The sequence below is a fragment of the Phoca vitulina genome, unplaced genomic scaffold (genome assembly GCF_004348235.1).
Source record: "Phoca vitulina isolate PV1807 unplaced genomic scaffold, GSC_HSeal_1.0 scaffold26, whole genome shotgun sequence".
NCBI classification, from domain to species: Eukaryota; Metazoa; Chordata; class Mammalia; order Carnivora; family Phocidae; genus Phoca; species Phoca vitulina.
This window is the reverse complement of record NW_022589729.1, coordinates 27,155,048-27,172,755: the sequence shown is the minus strand read 5'-3', so window position 1 is coordinate 27,172,755 and position 17,708 is coordinate 27,155,048. Positions and strand designations below refer to the sequence as shown.

The 17,708-nt window shown below is 39.1% G+C and overlaps 1 protein-coding gene across 1 annotated transcript in view; it reads right to left on the bottom strand.

Moving 5' to 3' along the window:
* Positions 1-6,093: 6,093 nt before the first annotated feature.
* Positions 6,094-17,708, bottom strand: part of CR2 (complement C3d receptor 2) — a 30,881-nt gene continuing 19,266 nt past the window's right edge. Inside the window, 10 exon segments of the mRNA XM_032422391.1 lie at positions 6,094-6,187; positions 10,786-10,861; positions 11,555-11,578; positions 12,230-12,418; positions 13,530-13,715; positions 14,773-15,165; positions 15,662-15,744; positions 16,107-16,191; positions 16,266-16,442; positions 17,068-17,475. Coding sequence (XP_032278282.1) covers positions 6,094-6,187; positions 10,786-10,861; positions 11,555-11,578; positions 12,230-12,418; positions 13,530-13,715; positions 14,773-15,165; positions 15,662-15,744; positions 16,107-16,191; positions 16,266-16,442; positions 17,068-17,475 — 1,715 coding nt within the window.

Genomic DNA, 17,708 nt, shown 5'->3' with positions numbered 1-17,708 from the left:
AGGCTTGTAAAAGAATAAATCTGAGTCGTTTTTGGCTACAAGGTAACTTGTTACAATAAGAAACATATGAGAGAGAGAGAGAGGGTCACTTGAGCAAGGGAGAGTGTCAAAGGACTTTTTTTTTTTTTAACTGAGAAAGACTTGGGCATGAGACAGATGGAGTTTTAGTGAGAGCTAGGGAGGCATGGGAATGTTCTAGGAAAAGATTGGGAATATAGTTTGTTGATTATGAAACTGGACTTCCAGAAAAGTCAAACAATAGGCCCTTTGAAAGGGAAATGGGTGGAAGAGAGTCAAAATCTCAGGAACTGTTAAGTGAGAACATGTAGAATAAATGATAGGAAGATCAGGATGGAAACATTTGGATGTCGTTCATGGTTTTTAATATTTTTGTCTATGGTGGACCCCTTTGCTTCTTTGGTCAAGCCTATGGGCCCCTTCTCAGAAATTTGTTAATGCATAAAATAGAGTACATAGAATTACAAAGGAAACAGGTTATACTGAAATCTAGTTCTAGTCATGAACCTTTGGAGGTCTGTGGTCCCTAAGGTAAGGACCCCAGATTTAAAAATTAGATAAAACCAGAGTCAGTTGTGTGTAAAGCAAGAGTTGTAATGAGCTGTGTGGAGAGTGGAGTAATTGCAAATGTCACATGCTGTAGAGAGGAGAGGAAGGGAAGGGGCGGGAAGGTATCATAACAGATATTTTAGTAAACGTGTGAGCCCTTTTCTCCTCCGTGCATAGCTATGATTCATGGTGGGCAAAAGATGCTCAAGGTGGAGAACTACTCTCCCTCTCCTCAGTGCAGCTTCACTAATGGAGACCACAATCCAGCAAACCTCTACCACTCAGCGTGTATAGCCTCAGCTCACACAAACATTCTAGAATACGGTTTTACTTCATTTGTCCCTCATACTCAAGTCTCAGCTCTTATCCTCACTAGTAAAGAAAGGGCAGTGCTCCAAAGGCCAGGTATGTTTCTCATTTTCCAGCAGTTTCCACAAGGCTATCTCACAAGACTCTATTGCAAGAAATATTTACTTTGATCATATCACTTATCACATCTCTTTAATTTATCCAATACCAATCTCTCAAGGATCTGATATTGTCCTTTTAAGTTATTCTCCAGAGACCAATGGAAGGAGAAGCCAGAGCATAGTAGGCTGAGGAAAAGGGAATAGAAAGTCCAACTCCCCAGCCTCACATCACATGCTATCAGAACACACACTCATTACTACTTCTTTTGCGCCAATCTCCTGATATTTGCTTTCTCCCATCATTCCTTGGAAGTCTAGTTCCTGGCTCACAACAACCTTCTCTGCTATTAGCCCTGTCACAGTCCCCAGGCTCACAGAAGCTAAGGAAACTATACAGGGTGGAGACGGGTGGAGACAGGTGTATTTGGGTGAAGCGACAGTGGGGGAGGGAGAGGATGTTGTGTGAGTTATCCTGTGATGTTTTCATCATCTGCTAAGAGAAGGAAGGAGAATAGAGATGAAAGTAGGATGGAGTAGATAGCTTGAGGTGAACAAACAGATTAATTTAGAGGAATGAAAACAGTACTGATTATGAATGAATAGAAGATACTGAACAGCATCCCACTTCTGGGTATGTCTCTGAAAGGATTGAAAGCAGTGTCATGAAGAGCTATTTGCACAACATTATTCATAGCAGCATTATGCACAATAGCCATGAAATGCAAACAACCCACATGTCCATTGACAGATGAATAAACTAAATGTGTTCTAAACATGCAGTGAGGTAGTATTCAGCCTGACAAAGGAAGGAAGTTCTTCCATATGCTACAACATGGAGGAACCTTGCCGACATTATACTAAGTGATATAAACCAGTCATAGAAGGACAAACACTGTATGATTCCACATATATGAGGTATCTAAAGTAGTCAAGTTCATAGAAACAGAAAGTAGAATGGTGGTTGCTGGCTGGGGGCTGCAGGGAGAGGGGAATGTAGAGTTACTGTTTAATGGATATAACATTTCGACTTTGTAAGATGAGAAAGTTCTGGAAATCTCTTGGACAACAACGTGAATACACCTAACACTTCTGAACTGTACACTTAAAAATGGTTAAGATGGTAAATTTTATGTTCTATATATATTTTAAAAACCCAAAGATGCCAAACAGCATAGTCTAGGAGAAGATGGTGAGAGAAATTTGTGGTAGCCAGTGAGCAAGATTTTATTTTCTCAATAAGTATAAATGGTAGAACAAGGAAAATTGGCAGCTGGATTTCGAGGGTGGTGGGAGAGGGCTGGGGAAAGGTGTTGGCTAGAGAAAAGCTTGAGGATGAGGGAACTGAGTTTGTGGGTTGAGAATTGGCTAAAACAACAAAGTGGTGAGATCCAGAATGCATAAATGTTAAATCAGGAATTAAATGGAATTAAAATAAAAACATAAAAGTAAAAACCCTAAGACAAGAATTCATTGACTCTAGGAGAAAAAAAAATCATATAAGGCAAGTGTTTTTGTTAAAAGATAAAATTTATTTGAGTGACTACTATACACATTTTTAAAGGAACCAAAGCTCTGCCGGAAGTGCCAAGGAAAGAGCCAAAGCATGAATTTGTACACCAAAACCGTACCATTAAAACTCAACTCCCATAATGAAAAAAAAAATTGTGCAGAGAAACCCCCTCAAACCAAGTGGAAATAAAAGTGAAATGTTTAACATCTGAGAGCAAGATGTTACGATTAAAATAAAATTAGATTTCTCAACAAAAGTATGCCCATCATAACCACATGAAATGCTTTCTACTTGGCTTAAATAATTAAAACCACACTATGACCAGAGGTATATGATAACAGTAAGTATGCTGATTGCAGAAGAAGAGTCGAGATGAAGAGGATAGCTCTTTCTAGTGCTTTCCTTAAAATGGTGATACTTCTGGAGTTATGTGTTTATAGCTATGGCCTGGTGCCAGGCCCATCGCAGGCGGGGCTTCAAAAAGTCCTTGAAGAACATGTGGCGGTGAAACTGGGCTCCCATCTTTATTATCAAGCAAACTTTCTTTGTTCTGCTTGAGAATAAGTGCATATGGGAAGTTATAGCTTATGAAGTCATTTCACTGATGCTGAGACCATACACATAGACTTGCTGAGATTAAAATGGTTTCTTCCCAACCAATGTTCAGTTGGATCCAAACAAGAAGGCATGCTGAAAAAGAGAATTTCTGTTCAGGAGGCAGCATGAAGAGCAGGGGCGCAACTCCAAGTCTAAATAATGAGAGTGTTCACGTTCTCTATGTACCAACTCTAAGTGCTGTAACCAATAGAGAATAGAGCCTCTTAGAAGCTATTATTCTATTAAGAGGCCCCTTTCTTCAGATAACACGATCTGAAGCAAATAATAAAGTTTATATTGATTAATACGAAGAATAATAAATGAGGGAGAAATTGAAGCAAGAGTCGCATTCTTATTCATGCATTCATTCAACAAATATTTATGTACTAGCGTTACTTTGGACCCCCCAGTGGTTTGGGTTTAGACATCACTCTGGCCGGGTCTCCCCTGTTCCCTTTCACTTTTCCACGACTCCCCAGCACCAGGTGATCTTTTCTTCCTCAGCGACCACAGCAGTTTTTCTGTATCTTGTTTGTGGTACTTATTCTTACACTATGACATGTATATGTCTATTTTTTTTGTACTAAAATGATTTCCAGGAGGGCAGACGAGTCTTGTTTGTGGTACTTATTCTTACACTATGACATATATATGTCTATTTTTTTTTGTACTAAAATGATTTCCAGGAGGGCAGAGGTGGTATCTTTATATTCTATAGACTATGTAGGAGAAAGCAGTTTGAAGGCAGATTTGAGCTTGAATTCAAACCTTTGCCTATTACTGATTCTGAGACTGTGGCCGATATGTTAGCTTTGCTTTTCTCATCTTGGATGTTATATGCTCACCTCGGGCTAATACCTCTCACTGCGGTAGTGAAGGCTAACTGAGATAAGGCAGGAGAGACGTTCAGCAGAACGCTGGGCATGGCAGACCTCCAAATGCTCACCCCCACTCCTTCTGGGGACCTCAGGGGGACCCTTCATGTTGCCTGTCAGGTTTTCTATACTCCTCATCATTCAGTCTTCAACCCCCATGGTGATTTTAGTGCCTTCTCCTTTCTCTTTAAATCCCTACCATCTCCTTTCCCAATCTTCCTTTCAGGTGATTGTTTTGCTTTCTAGCCACTGAGAAAATGGAACTGTCAGAAGAGACCTTCCACACATGCATTTGCCATCACGGTTCCCCACCTGCCTTTGTCTACACCTGCACCTTCTGCTTCTCTCTTGCTAAGGAGGCCACACTCCAATCTAAGCTCTGCCCCCACAACTGGAGCATTTGATCCGCTCCCTTCTTGCTTACCCACATGTTGCTCCAGCAATTCTTCCTTTTCATTCCTGTCATCATTTCCCCCTTCCTGCTAGATCATTCTCATCAGCATATGGAAATGTCAGCCTGGGGGCTGTCTCCATTCTTAATGAATAGTTCTTTTGACCTTACTTCTTAGTCTTGTCATCTGTTCCCTCTATCTGTGCCTCTTTGTAGAAAACCTCCTTAAAAGAGGTGTCTATAGTTGAGATCTCCAATTTATCTCCTTTCATTCTCTCTTAAGTTGACTTCAGTCAGGAGTTTGCCTCCTTCCTCTTCACCAAAATGGTTCTTGTCAAGTTCACCAACAAATTCTGTGCTGCTAAACACAGTGGTCAGTATTCACTACTGCTCTTGAGCCATCAGCAGCATTTGACAGAGTTGATCACTCCCTCCTCCTTAAACTTCTTCCTTCACAGGATTTCTACCACGCCATGCTCTCGGGTTTTGCCCCTGTATCAGAGGTTGCTTCTTCAACCCTTGGTTGGTTCCCTCTCATACTCCATGACTCCTGAGGTGGAAGGACCCAAGGCCTGGCATATGGACTTTTCCCTAGCCCTTCTCATCCCCTTGCTCATCTTATTTGATCTCATTATTACATACATCCATATGCTGACAAGGCCCATATCTATGTCTTGAGCCTGGACCTATTCTCTGACATAGACTTGTACACTCAGCTGCCTTCTTGATATTTCTCTTTGGATGCCTATTAGATATTTCATTTCTAACATCTCCAAAGTGAAACTCCTGGTTTTTCTCCCTAATCCTGCCTTTTCACATTGTCAGTCATCCTAATTAATGACAATTCCATCCTTCTGGTCAGCAGGCCAAAAAACCCTGCCATCATCACTGCTTTCTGCCTTACAAACTGTCAGCAAACCCTCCTGTCACTATCTTAAAAATACACGCAGAAGCTGACCTCTTCTCACCAGCCTGCTGGTAGCCACTCACAACTTCTTACCTAGATTATTGTGATAAAGTCCTCATTGGCTCCCTAGCTTCCACCTTTGGCTTCATACACTCAATTCTTCACACAGCAGTTAAGGTGATCATTCTCTTCTCTGCCTAAAACCCTCCATTTGGTTTCCATCTCAGAATACACACCAAGCTCATTACAATGACCTAGCATACTCTATATGATGAACCTCCCCCTGCCCTCCCCTTACCTCTCTGACTTCATCCCTACCTCTTTCTCCCTTGGTCAGTCCATACTAGGCCACACTGGTCTCCTTGCTGTGTCTCCAACACAGCAGGCACACACCACCTTATGATCTCTGCACCTGCTTTTCCTTCTAGAATGTTCTTCCACCACCAATAAGGCTAGCTCCTTCCTTCATCCTAGTCTTTGCTCAAATGCCATTTTCTTAGTGAGAACTTCTCTTCCAACTACCATGCTCTAGCTCCTTTTTCTACTTTATTTCTCTTCAAAATATTTTTCTCATCTTCTTTTTTGTTTTATTCTTAATTATTATGATATGTATTTAGTATTTGTTGAATGGATGAATGAATTAAAAAAAGCCAGGGGCATTAATTGGCAATATGAAGTAGGTAAGTTAGCAATATCTGTGCATGATTACTAAAGATGTGTGCAATAGAACCATACATATTTAGCACTATGAGATTGATAAATATAAATTGAAGACATTTTGACATAGAAATGAATAAAAATATTTCAATTTCATTAGATACCAGTTTGTCTTCTGATTAGCTTGCTGGGTTGTATGGATCAATAGAATATACTTCCCGTGTTTCTAAATGAAGATCTCCTTCTTTAGGGATTTGATTTGTATAATAATTGCTAAATGGAAGAAGAAAAAAGTAAACTCTTTACTCATTGCCCATGACTACTACAAACATGTCACAGTTGTTTGTTTTCCATAATTCCCATCACATGATAAATACTTTTCATGAAGGATTCATTTTGTTGTCCTAAGTATCACATGAGATAATCACTATAACCCCTATTATTTGGAAAGGCCCATAAAAATAATTTACTAGGATGCCAAGTGTCCAAGTCAGAAGTTGATAGTAGGTAGCTTTACCTCAGATCTGAGACCTTCAATGACTTATAACCATGACCCTCAGTTTGAAAAATAAAAAGAAGCTTTTATTTTAGGATATGACCATAAATTTACCTTTTTTTGGGATAGTCTTCCAATCTAACATAAAGGGAAGTTTTTATATTTGATGTTAAATTCAGAATCCTTACATAGTCTTATAGCACTAAAAGCTTGAAATAATTTTTAAGAGGACAATTTTACTTTTATTCCTTGAAAGCCCATATGCTTGGGGTGCCTGGGTGGCTCAGTCGTTAAGTATCTGCCTTTGGCTCAGGTCATGATCCCAGGGTCCTGGGATCGAGGCCCACGTCGGGCTCTCTGCTCAGCGGGAAGCATGCTTCTCCCTCTCCCACTCCCCCTGCTTGTATTCCCTCTCTCACTGTGTCTCTCTCTGTCAAATAAATAAATAAAATCTTTTTTTAAAAAAAAGAAAGCCCATATGCTTTATTGAGCTTCTAAAACCACTTAGCCAAAATTAGCAAAAGACAATAAAATGAGATTACACTATCACGTAGAACTCTGAAATAAGATATTACAAAATTACTGAATAAGAAAGATTTCTGCTAAAGGTACTTAGAGCATGTCACTCATATGATATTTAAGAGGTTAGCTTATAGGTATGTTGTAAGTGGTGTACATTAAGAGTGGTGTCTCTCAAATGTTTGGGTGGCTTTTAAAAATATTTTGTTACTTAGACAAAATTTCTAAGTGATTGATTACTCATCCATTTACAGAAATATTTAAGGCAGCTCAAATGTCTATATCAACCATCAGAAAATAAATTGAAGTCAGTTACAAATTGGAAATAAAATAAGTGAGTAAAGCTTAGAATGTAGCTTAACATACATGTTTGGTTTATATCAATGGAGGCTTAAATATAGTATTTGATATAATCATATTCATAAACTTAATAATCTGCCAGGGACATCAAATTATTTGAGTTCATAGGCATTCCTAAAGTTTGCCAATTTTCCTACATGTGTAATCCTCTGAGAACAAACTCAGTAGCATGAAGGAAAGAGATAGAGACCACATTTTCTAAATTTCTAATAACTCAGCTAAAATTATCTTCTGACTTCCTGTGAGGAAAGCCATGGAAATGACATCCCTATTTTCTTTTCCTTAAGACCCTCTTCTCCCTTGAATTCTCTGAAATTCCTCTTTCCTAGTTCTCCTCCTACTTCCGACTATTTCTTCCTCTCCTCCCTTTTAAGCATTACTGTCCTTCTGAGACCTGTTCTCATCCCTGTTCTTACCGTTTTTGTTCTTCTTGGTCCCAAGGCTTCAAATGTGAGTTAAATGTTGCCTGAGTCCAGGCCTCTCTCTTGAGTCCTACATTGTGGGTACCCCAAAGTAATAGGGCAGAACTGAATTTATATTTCTCCACAAAACTGCCCCTCTCCTCTTTTGGTGAACCACTGGATCCCCTCCACACAAGTCATTCTTTTCGCCCCTTCTCCCAGCATTTGGCAAGTCACTAAATCCTGGAGATCCTCTCTTCTTAATAGTGAAGATACCTCTCAATCCCCACCACTGCTGCTTTGGTTGAAAACCCAGTCTTGCCCGTCCTGATGAAAATGCCTATCTGAACATATTGCCTTGCTCAAGATCCTACAGGATAAACCCCAACTCCTTGTCATGGCATGCAAAGCTTTTGATGATCTTTCTAGACTCATCTTTCTAGACTCCCCAGTGACTGTTAAATGAAAAATTAGTTCCAGGGGATGTGAAAGTATTATAGGAGAAAAAGAGTTCTGTGGTCCAATTAGTTTGGGGAACTCTGGTTTAAAAATAAAATTAAACAGGCTTCTTTATTGTAGGACTTTAAATATGTTCTTGGTCGCTATGACTCTTCATGAGAAAAATACAGCATGTAGTACTTCCCAATGTTATTTGGTCATAGAACACCCTTTTTTCCTGAAGTCATTCACACAACGAGGGTTATGTGGTACATCTTCTGGTCCACACTACAGTGTAAAGTATATCACAACTGTAGACCCTTCTAAGACCCTTGTATTATAAGAACTACATAAGCAATTTGACACAACTGTGATTGCACCTGTGAACCGAGGTGCCCAGGTCTGGCGGGCTTAGAACAAATGCCTCAGGTTCACAGGTGCCATCATGACATAGTTTCAATATAACCCCTTCGTGTCCAATGTCTACACCAGGCGTTTTACAACTATGAACAATGTACCAGATGGCACTGATGGCACGAGCCAGGTGACTTGGCATGTTAAAGTAATTTTGCTGGTGAAAAAAAAAAGTGATTTTGCTGGCATTTATGGGTGACATGTCTGGGATGACATGACTTGGTCATCTCCCACTGGAAGTTACCTGAGACTTGGTAAGGCTTCACCTGATCATCTTCTCTAACACTAGCACGTGCAGAGATTCAAGAACTTATGCACACAAAACATTCCCAGGCTGTTTCCTGATGGTCTCATTTGCTAAAATGGTATCCTTTGCACTTACCAGAATATTCTGACACAGGATTTATGGGTCAGAGGGGTCTTTTAGGCCATCCCTACACCTAAATCTCTGTTACCCTCTCCTTCAGTCACCATCACACACAGTTATGTCAAATTGCTTACGTAGTTCCTATAATACCTGATGGAAAGACAAGCCTCAAACTGCTCCTTCCACTTGGAATGCCTTTTTCTCCTTGTCTACAAACTCTTGAGCCTTGCTTGAAAGATTTCCTTCACTATGAAATTTTTTTTCTGATCAAAATTCCCCATTACTTGACCACTTGCTTTGTGTACCCACCAAATATCACATAACCTACTATGGCAAAATTAGTTTATAGATTAAAATGTGGTTTTTTTTTAAAGATTTTATTTATTTGATAGAGAGAGACACAGCGAGAGAGGGAACACAAGTAGGGGGAGTGGGAGAGAGAGAAGCAGGCTTCCCGCAGAGCAGGGAGCCCAATGTGGGACTCGATCCCAGGACCCTGGGATCACGACCTAAGCCAAAGGCAGATACTTAATGACTGAGCCACCCAGGCGCCCCTATAGATTAAAATACTTAGAAAATTAATGTTAGGGGCTCCTGGGTGGCTCAGTCATTAAGTGTCTGCCTTCAGCTTGGGTCATAATCCCGGGATCCTGGGATCGAGCCATGTGTCAGGCTCCCTGCTCAGCGAGGAGCTTGCTTCTCTCTCTCCCTCTGCCCCTCCCCCTGCTTGTGCTCTCTCTCTCTCTCTGTCAAATAAATAAATAAATAATTTTTAAAAAAAATTAATGTTAAAAAAAGAGAAGTATATCTTATTTCTGAATAAAACATAACAAAACATAGAAACCTAGCAATATACTTAAGTAGTCATGAAAACAACAACCAAGTGAGAGAAAAGATTACTTCAACAAATAGAAAGGCCTTGGATGTTTCTGAATGGGAACACATTACAGAAAAGATGTCAGTTTCTCACAGACTAATCTATAGACTTCAATGCAGTCTCAACATATGTTTTTTGGAGATGCCAAATGATCTAAAAATCACCTGGTAAGAACAAACAGAAGAGAATAGAAAGGAAAATCCTAAAAAATTATAGCAAAGGAATTCTTGACCTACCATATAATAGTAGAAAGCTATATTAATTAAACACAAAGTAATTTGTGATGGGAGGACAAATCAATACAGCAGGAAAAGAAGTCCAGAAACACAACATACCAAAATATATTAATTATTTGACATATGGTCAAGTTAGAACACACTTTCTGGAAAGTCATTTGGCAATATTGATTAGGCATCTTAAATGTTCATACTCTTACCCTTAGTAATTCTAGACATTTATGCTACAGAAATAAGTAAATGTGGAAAAAGGTTTATTCGAAGATGTCTCTTGTATCTTTATTTATTATCAAAATAAATGTGGGAGCAACCTAAAATTTCCACAATACAGAAATACATAGAACAATATACTATTACATAATTAAAAAGAAAACATAATATAAAGACACAAGAGACAAAAGCCAAATTAAAAAAATTAAAGCAGGGGACTATCATGTCAAAATTTCAGTTAAAAAGAGAAAAAGAGAAAGAATATAAGATCAGATAGGAATATACCAAAATACCTGCAGTTGTTACCACTGGGATTTTTAAAATTTTAATTTTCTAGATTTTTTAATATATATCATCTGAATAAACATCATTCAAATAAAATAAGTGCTTGATATTTTTTAAGTTCGCACAGAGAGGGCTTCCTTCTATATGGCACAAGATCTCTTACTCCACACTACAATGTTCATGTCATATGACTTGTGCTTCTGAGTTTAGTTTCAGGCAAGAAGCCAAAACCTTTTGTGCCCTTTGGTCAAGCATGCATTGAACTTACCGTTCTCTGTGTTTTAATATTGTGCATAAGGTGACACCAATCAAGAATACAAGAAGTACTGAACCTGCAGAAAGACCTAGAAAACAAAACAGCAAGTATCAAATGCCAGACAATTGTGACCTATATTGTTTTGAAGTAATTGTGGGGCTATTCCTAGCGGTGGGGAAATTGTTATGGGACTTTATACTTATCCTTTGTTAGCCATATAATGTTACATTCCTAAATAATCATACTTGGGCTTAATTTTTTTCTGATTCAATCCAGTCCACCTTTAATCTAAAGCACCAAGCATTTGACCACAGGTCTCCAGTCAAGTTTCTGTTGAGCTTTTCTGTTTCTTTCAATTTTATTAATAATATTCTTGTTACTGGGGTGATATTAGGAGCTCAGGACACAAGGATCCCACGACTTGGCATAACAACATTTAATTCTCAGTTGGAAAATATATTTTGCTGTTGCAGCCTGTTTGATAGTACCAAATCATGCAAAAGATCAAAAGTTAATATAAACTCAACTTTCAATTGAAAAACTGGGAATAGTTGGCTTTTTAAATTATTTATTCAACTCTATCCAAAAGTGTCAGTTTGTAATATGAAGTACGTATTAAAAGAGCTTTAAGACACCAAAAAGGATAATTTCCTAGGAGTTAAAGTGAAAAACAAAAATAACAGGCAGGATATAGGGCCTCAAATTTGATATATATATATATATATATATGTATTTATAAAACATCATTAGAAATTTAATTCAAATATTTAAGAAAACTTACCACTAAGAAGAGGAGCAAGTGAAGCTAAGGAGAGTACAAAATCACAAAAATATTAGTCTAGTTGCATACTTCAGTGCAGCCCAAAGTCCCGTGATAATATCCCCAAAGATAACACTCAGCTCCTTTCTCTCAAAATCTACTTAAAAAGATGTATTGGGACCCTGCATTGTATGCACTCTTCCTTCATTTTTTATGTAACAATTCACTGGATGTTTAAAAAAATAACACAGTAAGTTGGGGTAGTTCACGAATGAAAAAAGCCAATATACTCAACTTTATAATCAGAGATTTCTCAGGTTAGAATGCAAGTAGTAACTGTTACAACATGTTGTTCAACATATTTTTTGGAGGTCCCTGTCAAATTGGTTAAGTACTTATAAATCAAGATTCAGCAAGAGAAATCTCAGTAACAACTCCTTTCAAATGTAAGGTTGTTAGTTCTGCATCTTGTAGGTTGGTACTCCTCTCCCTTTATTTTCTTCTTTACTTCCCTCATCCTCAGAAAGTTTTGCTTTTTCTAGAATAGACCACTAACTTCAAATTCATCTGTTACTGTAGCACTGGTCACAGACCCACATCAATTTAAAACCTAGAAGTCCCTAACGTTGATGGATACTCCTCACTCTTCTTCTCTCCAGTGAGACAAGTATGAGCACGGTAGCCTTTTGCTGTTACCTGGTGATTTGCAGACAGCCAGGGGCGGGTTCCATCCCTGATCATCCTGACACTGGCTCTGGGGACTGCCTTCCAGGGTATACCCCTCTTCACACTCCAAAGTGACGATGGCACCATACTGATACATTTTCCCAGGCTCCAGCCCCTTCTGGATTCCATTCACATACTCTGGGGAGCTACAGTTTACCTCTGAAATGAAAGAAAGCTCACTGAAGCTGAGTCATATTTTAGCCTTTTCTCAAGGAAGTAGATACTGCCCTGAATGGAAAGGTTTATGAAACCAACTCGGTTCATTCTCAGTAAGGAAAGCCTCACTGTGAGAACACAAAAGAACATCTTAGGCAGAGTCTTTCTGTGTCAACCATCCATCTCAATTACCTCTAGGTAATTTAAGCCAGATTATTTTCCTTCTTTGAGCTTTAGTTTCTAAACTAATAGTGTTGGATAATTTTAATGGCCTCTTAGAGAAATGGTAAAGGCTGAATGGGTGATATTAAGAATTCTTAATGACTGTTTCATCTGTTCCACTGTTACTCTATATTTGTCCATACGGAACATACTTCCTCATTTCTCCTTTCATCTCACACCATAGGGGGCAATAGCAGGAGGTTTGGGATTTGAATCATGACTCTAGGACTCCCCAGCTGTGTGACTTTGGGTCAGTTACAGATCTCTCCACTCTACCGAGACCTCATCTGTCATATAGGAATAATAATGGCACCAACTTCATCTGGTTCTCAGGAAGATTAATGAGATAATGCACGTAAGATGTTGTGTGCAGTTTCTGGCATTTAGTAAAAAGTGCTTGACAAATATTAGATATTAACTCACTCTTCCTATTTCGTATGCATTGTTTATGTTAATGAAAATGAAATTCTGAAGCTTTTATAAAAAAATATACCCATAATTCCACCACCACTTAGAGGAAATATACTGACAAGATCATTGTGCTTTTTATCAGTATTTTGTCAAATGCGCACTTATCATAACTACAACCACAGGTTAATTCAACCTGCACTTTCGTTGTTTAATTGGTATAAGTACTTCAATTTTCTATATTTAAAGGGCTACATAAGTGATCACTCCTCAGATAAGCTATACCCTGAGTCATTTTTTTTTTTTATTTTGTGGTATTTAGACTAATTAATGTATTCATCCAATTGAATCAATCCAATGAAATGCACTTAATTAAATGAGCCAATTAATGCATTTATTTGGTTATTTTAAGTTGAAATACCTAACTGAATATCTATTTCAGAGACATTTGAATAAAAAAACAGGAGAATAATAGACACCACACCTTTACAATAAGGGGCAGATTGGCTCCAGGTTCCCTCATGTGTGCAAAGAAGGAGTGCTTCTCCCACAAGCAGGTAGCCTTGGTCACAGCTGTACAGGATTGACATTCCGGGAGAAAATCGAACTATATCTCCACCGGTATGATTCCCGTTGGGTATCTTAAGTGGAGGTTGACATCCTAAGGAAGCTTAGACACCAATAAAAAAGGATCTTTAATTTAGCACAAAGGAACATATAGCCAACACTATCTGTGGGTGACAGCAATACTGAAAGAAGGTAGGAAACAAGCCAACTAATTGGTATCAAGAAATATTCATTCCACCTAAACCAAGTAGCACTGGACAGAAATTTGCATTGCTTACATATATCGTATGAGATCTGAAGAAATGTCAAAAGTAGCATAATGAAACATCAATGGTCGTGGCCCATGATTGTAATCTATCAGGTAATGGTATTCTTTTCTTTTCCCTTTAAATAGCGAAGGGGCTATAGTTTAAGGGTCTTACACTCCAATGCCTTCTGAAACCAGGAAGTGAAGCCACCAGATATGACAAATCAGAGAGCATCTGTCCTAAAAATGGCAGCCATCACCTGGTTCAAGATACAGGTGTCTTTCAGGAAAGCAAAGGGGGTCCTCACTGTATTACACATTCACTGTTCATCTTGGGCTGTGCAGATGGGTTTCACTTAGGATGAGACTACTGTGCTAGCCAAAGAAAACCATTCTGGTGAGCTGAATTCAGTTCTTGGGGCACCGATTGGCAGCCTCTGTTGTAGATAGTTACTGACAGGAATAAAACTGCTGAATGATAACTATAATGACAAGAAAGACAATTTGATGGGTTTGAAGGGCAACATTCATCTCCACAAACCCAAAGTTCTCTTTCTGGCTGGTTTCACAGCCTTAAATATCAAATTATCAAGCAATATTATTGCCAAACACTTGCCCTCCCAAAAAGTATGTGTGTTTTTTTTTAATTATAAATTAGTGAAAAGAATAAATTTTAGAGACTCCATCAGTTTGGAAGTTAACCATTATCTTCTCATGTACTTTTGCTCAGCACACCTAGAAAGGGAAGGGATAAAAAAAATCAGATGAGAAGACAAGGCAGGTATCTTGTAAAACAATGTGATTGCCGTCACTTTTACATGCTTTTCTGTAGTTTGAACGGTCAGTGCAATTTCAAAGCCCTTTTTCTTCATTCTGGGCAACACCCCATCCCTTATTCCTTAAAATATCTTACCCTTTTTGATACAAGTCGGTACACCTGGCACCCATTTGTTATTGGTATGACACCTAATCACGTGACTGCCGTTCATGATGAAGCCAGGATTGCAGGCGACATACACTGTGTCATTGTGGGAATATGAGGAACGAGTTTTGTTGAGCTTGTACCCATGTTTGACTTCTGGGCTAGGGCAGTGAATCACAGGCGGAGATTTTAAGCACTTTGGGGAAGGTCCAGTCCAAGATCCATGTCCTTCAGAATCACTTATGCATCGTATATTTTTCTCTCCCAGAAGAGAGAATCCTTGGTCACATTCATAAGAGACTTCATTTCCATATAGGAAGGGTCCTGCCATCACGCCCCTGGGCCTTCCATGGTCAATCATGGGTGGAGGCTGACAGTGAATTACTGCAGAAGAGATTTAGGAAATTCTGCTTCAGCTAGCACACCAAGGTGGACAGTCTTCAGTCAGGCACAAAGGAAACTAGGCAACTGCTCGTACTGCACGTAACCATACAAGAATTTAGATTTTTAGAACCCAGGTGATGCTTCCTTTAAAACAGCATTATTAAATTCTCTATGCGAGTAATACATACTCGTTCCAAAAAAATTCAGAAAACAAAGTATTATGAGAGGAATAAATACAGCTATGTTCCCATAAACTAGAAATAAAGGCCATATATATAGTTTTTTCTTAAATCTTGAGCAGATATATAGCAAATACTCAGTTCCTACTTGACCACTTTTTTCCCCAATGCCAGCGCTGACCAAACACGGAAAGATTTGTCTTATGTACAATGAAACAGAACACATAGACTATTGAGGTAGTTATAAGGCTAGTTCTTCAGTGGCCTTCCCTCTCTAACCCCTTACTACCCCAATGACAATTTTTTTTCTAACTTACCTTTACAAAGTGGAATCTTTTGGAACCAAACCCTATTCTCAGCATCTTGACACTTCTGGTAAGTATGTCCTGTCAACCGGTACCTAGAGAGAGATTGTAATGCATTTCCTCTTCCCAGTATCACATCTCTGCAACCTAGCTTCCTCAAACCACAGATACAGGGGCACTTCTAAATAAGAGCTTTGGCAGACAAGGAGCTAAAACTCTTGGCCCTCCAAGTAAGAAAACTACTTCAGAAATAGAGTTTTCCACAGCAAAGTCATTTCCATGTCAAGTAAGGACTGAAAAGTCAGAGAGATGTTAGTTAGACCTTTGGAACCTCACTTTCCCTGTGGGTGTGACAATGAGAGACCTCTAGAGGGAGTCACTAAGACAAGCTGAGGACAGAATTAATGCACAAAATGAGGTGGAGACCCCTTTTCAGAATGGACCATCTCATACTCACCCATCTTGACAGGATGTATTGACTGGTATCACATGTGAATGAATGGGAGGCTCTTGAAAATCTCCCCCAGGTTGACATGGTGCTTCTAGAAGAGCAAAGTTTGAATTATTTATGCATGCCTGATATCACAGAGAAAAACAACTCTGCAACTGAAAGTACCTTCACACCGAGGGGGAGAAGGACTCCAATTTCCTGAAGGCATACAGTGAATGGATTTGTTTCCCACAAGCAAGTAGCCAGGGTCACAGGTGTAGTCTACAGTCATCCCAGAGACAAAGAGGACCCTATTTCCACCTGTATGCTGACCATGCTGGAGCCCAAAAGGTGGCTGGCACCCTGAAGAGAAAACTCCCCACATAAATACCAACAAGAAAAAAAGAAATATATACTCAAGAACATTAAGTATACAACATTTGACAGCAGACAATCTGAAACTTTTAAGCCAAAAATTATGAAGCTGTAATTACCAAATGTTTTCTGCTCTTTTGCAGGAACCAGGCACCTTTAAAAAGGTCCTCTCGAAAACCAAGAAACAGACTTTTAACTATAGAGAACAAACTGATGGTTGCCAGAGGAGAGGTGGGTGGGGGATGGGTGAAATCCGTGATGGGGATTAAGAAGGGCACTTGTGATGAGCATTGGGTGTTGTATGGAAATGTTGAATCACTAAATTCTACACCTAAAACTAATACTACACTGTATGTTAACTAAGTGGAATTTAAATGAAAACTTGAAAAAAAATAAAAAGTTCCTCTCATTATCTACCCTGAATATATCCCAGATCCAAGGGGGCATTTACATGAAGAACATATAAAAACACATAGGACATTCCATCACAGAATGAAGAAATGGGATAGTAATCTGTGCACCTTTGCCTTTTTCTACAACTCTAGTTTTGGGTTGGAGCTAATAAACAAGAATAAATAAGTAAATACCTCATTTTCCCCCATTGGGTCCTTACCTTTTTCACAAACTGGTATTTCAGGATCCCAGGTGCTATCGGCTTTGCAACGAATCTGATGGCTGCCCTTCAAAATAAATCCATGATTACACTTGAATGTTACACTGTCATTGTAGAAATATGGGGCATCCTTGCCAGATATCTTGTATCCATTTGCAACCTGGGCAGGTGGACACTGAACAGCAGGGAGGAAAAGTTTACAGACAGGGGCAGGCCCACTCCAGGTGCCCCTCTCTTGGTCATTGCTTATACAACGGATGGTGCTCTCCCCAATGAGGTTGAATTCCACTCCGCTCTCTGGCCCAGGGTTGCATGTGTAAGTGACCGTGGTTCCATATAGAGTATCTCCTGAGGAACTCCCTGTATGTTTCCCATTGTAGATGGCAGGAGGTGGTGGGCAGATGATTTCTGGAGAGATGAGAATTTACTGTAGAATTTTGCTCCAGTATTAGACACCAAAGAAGAGAAAATGAAGAGACACCAAAGAAGAGAAGACGAAGCGACACCAAAGAAGAGAAATGAAGACACCAAAGAAGAGAAATGAAGCTGGTTATGAACCTGTTTTTATCAGGTTTCCTGGAAGATATGGATGAATTTTGATGATAAGAGTTAACATCAAAGCTCCTTATGTATGTAAAACT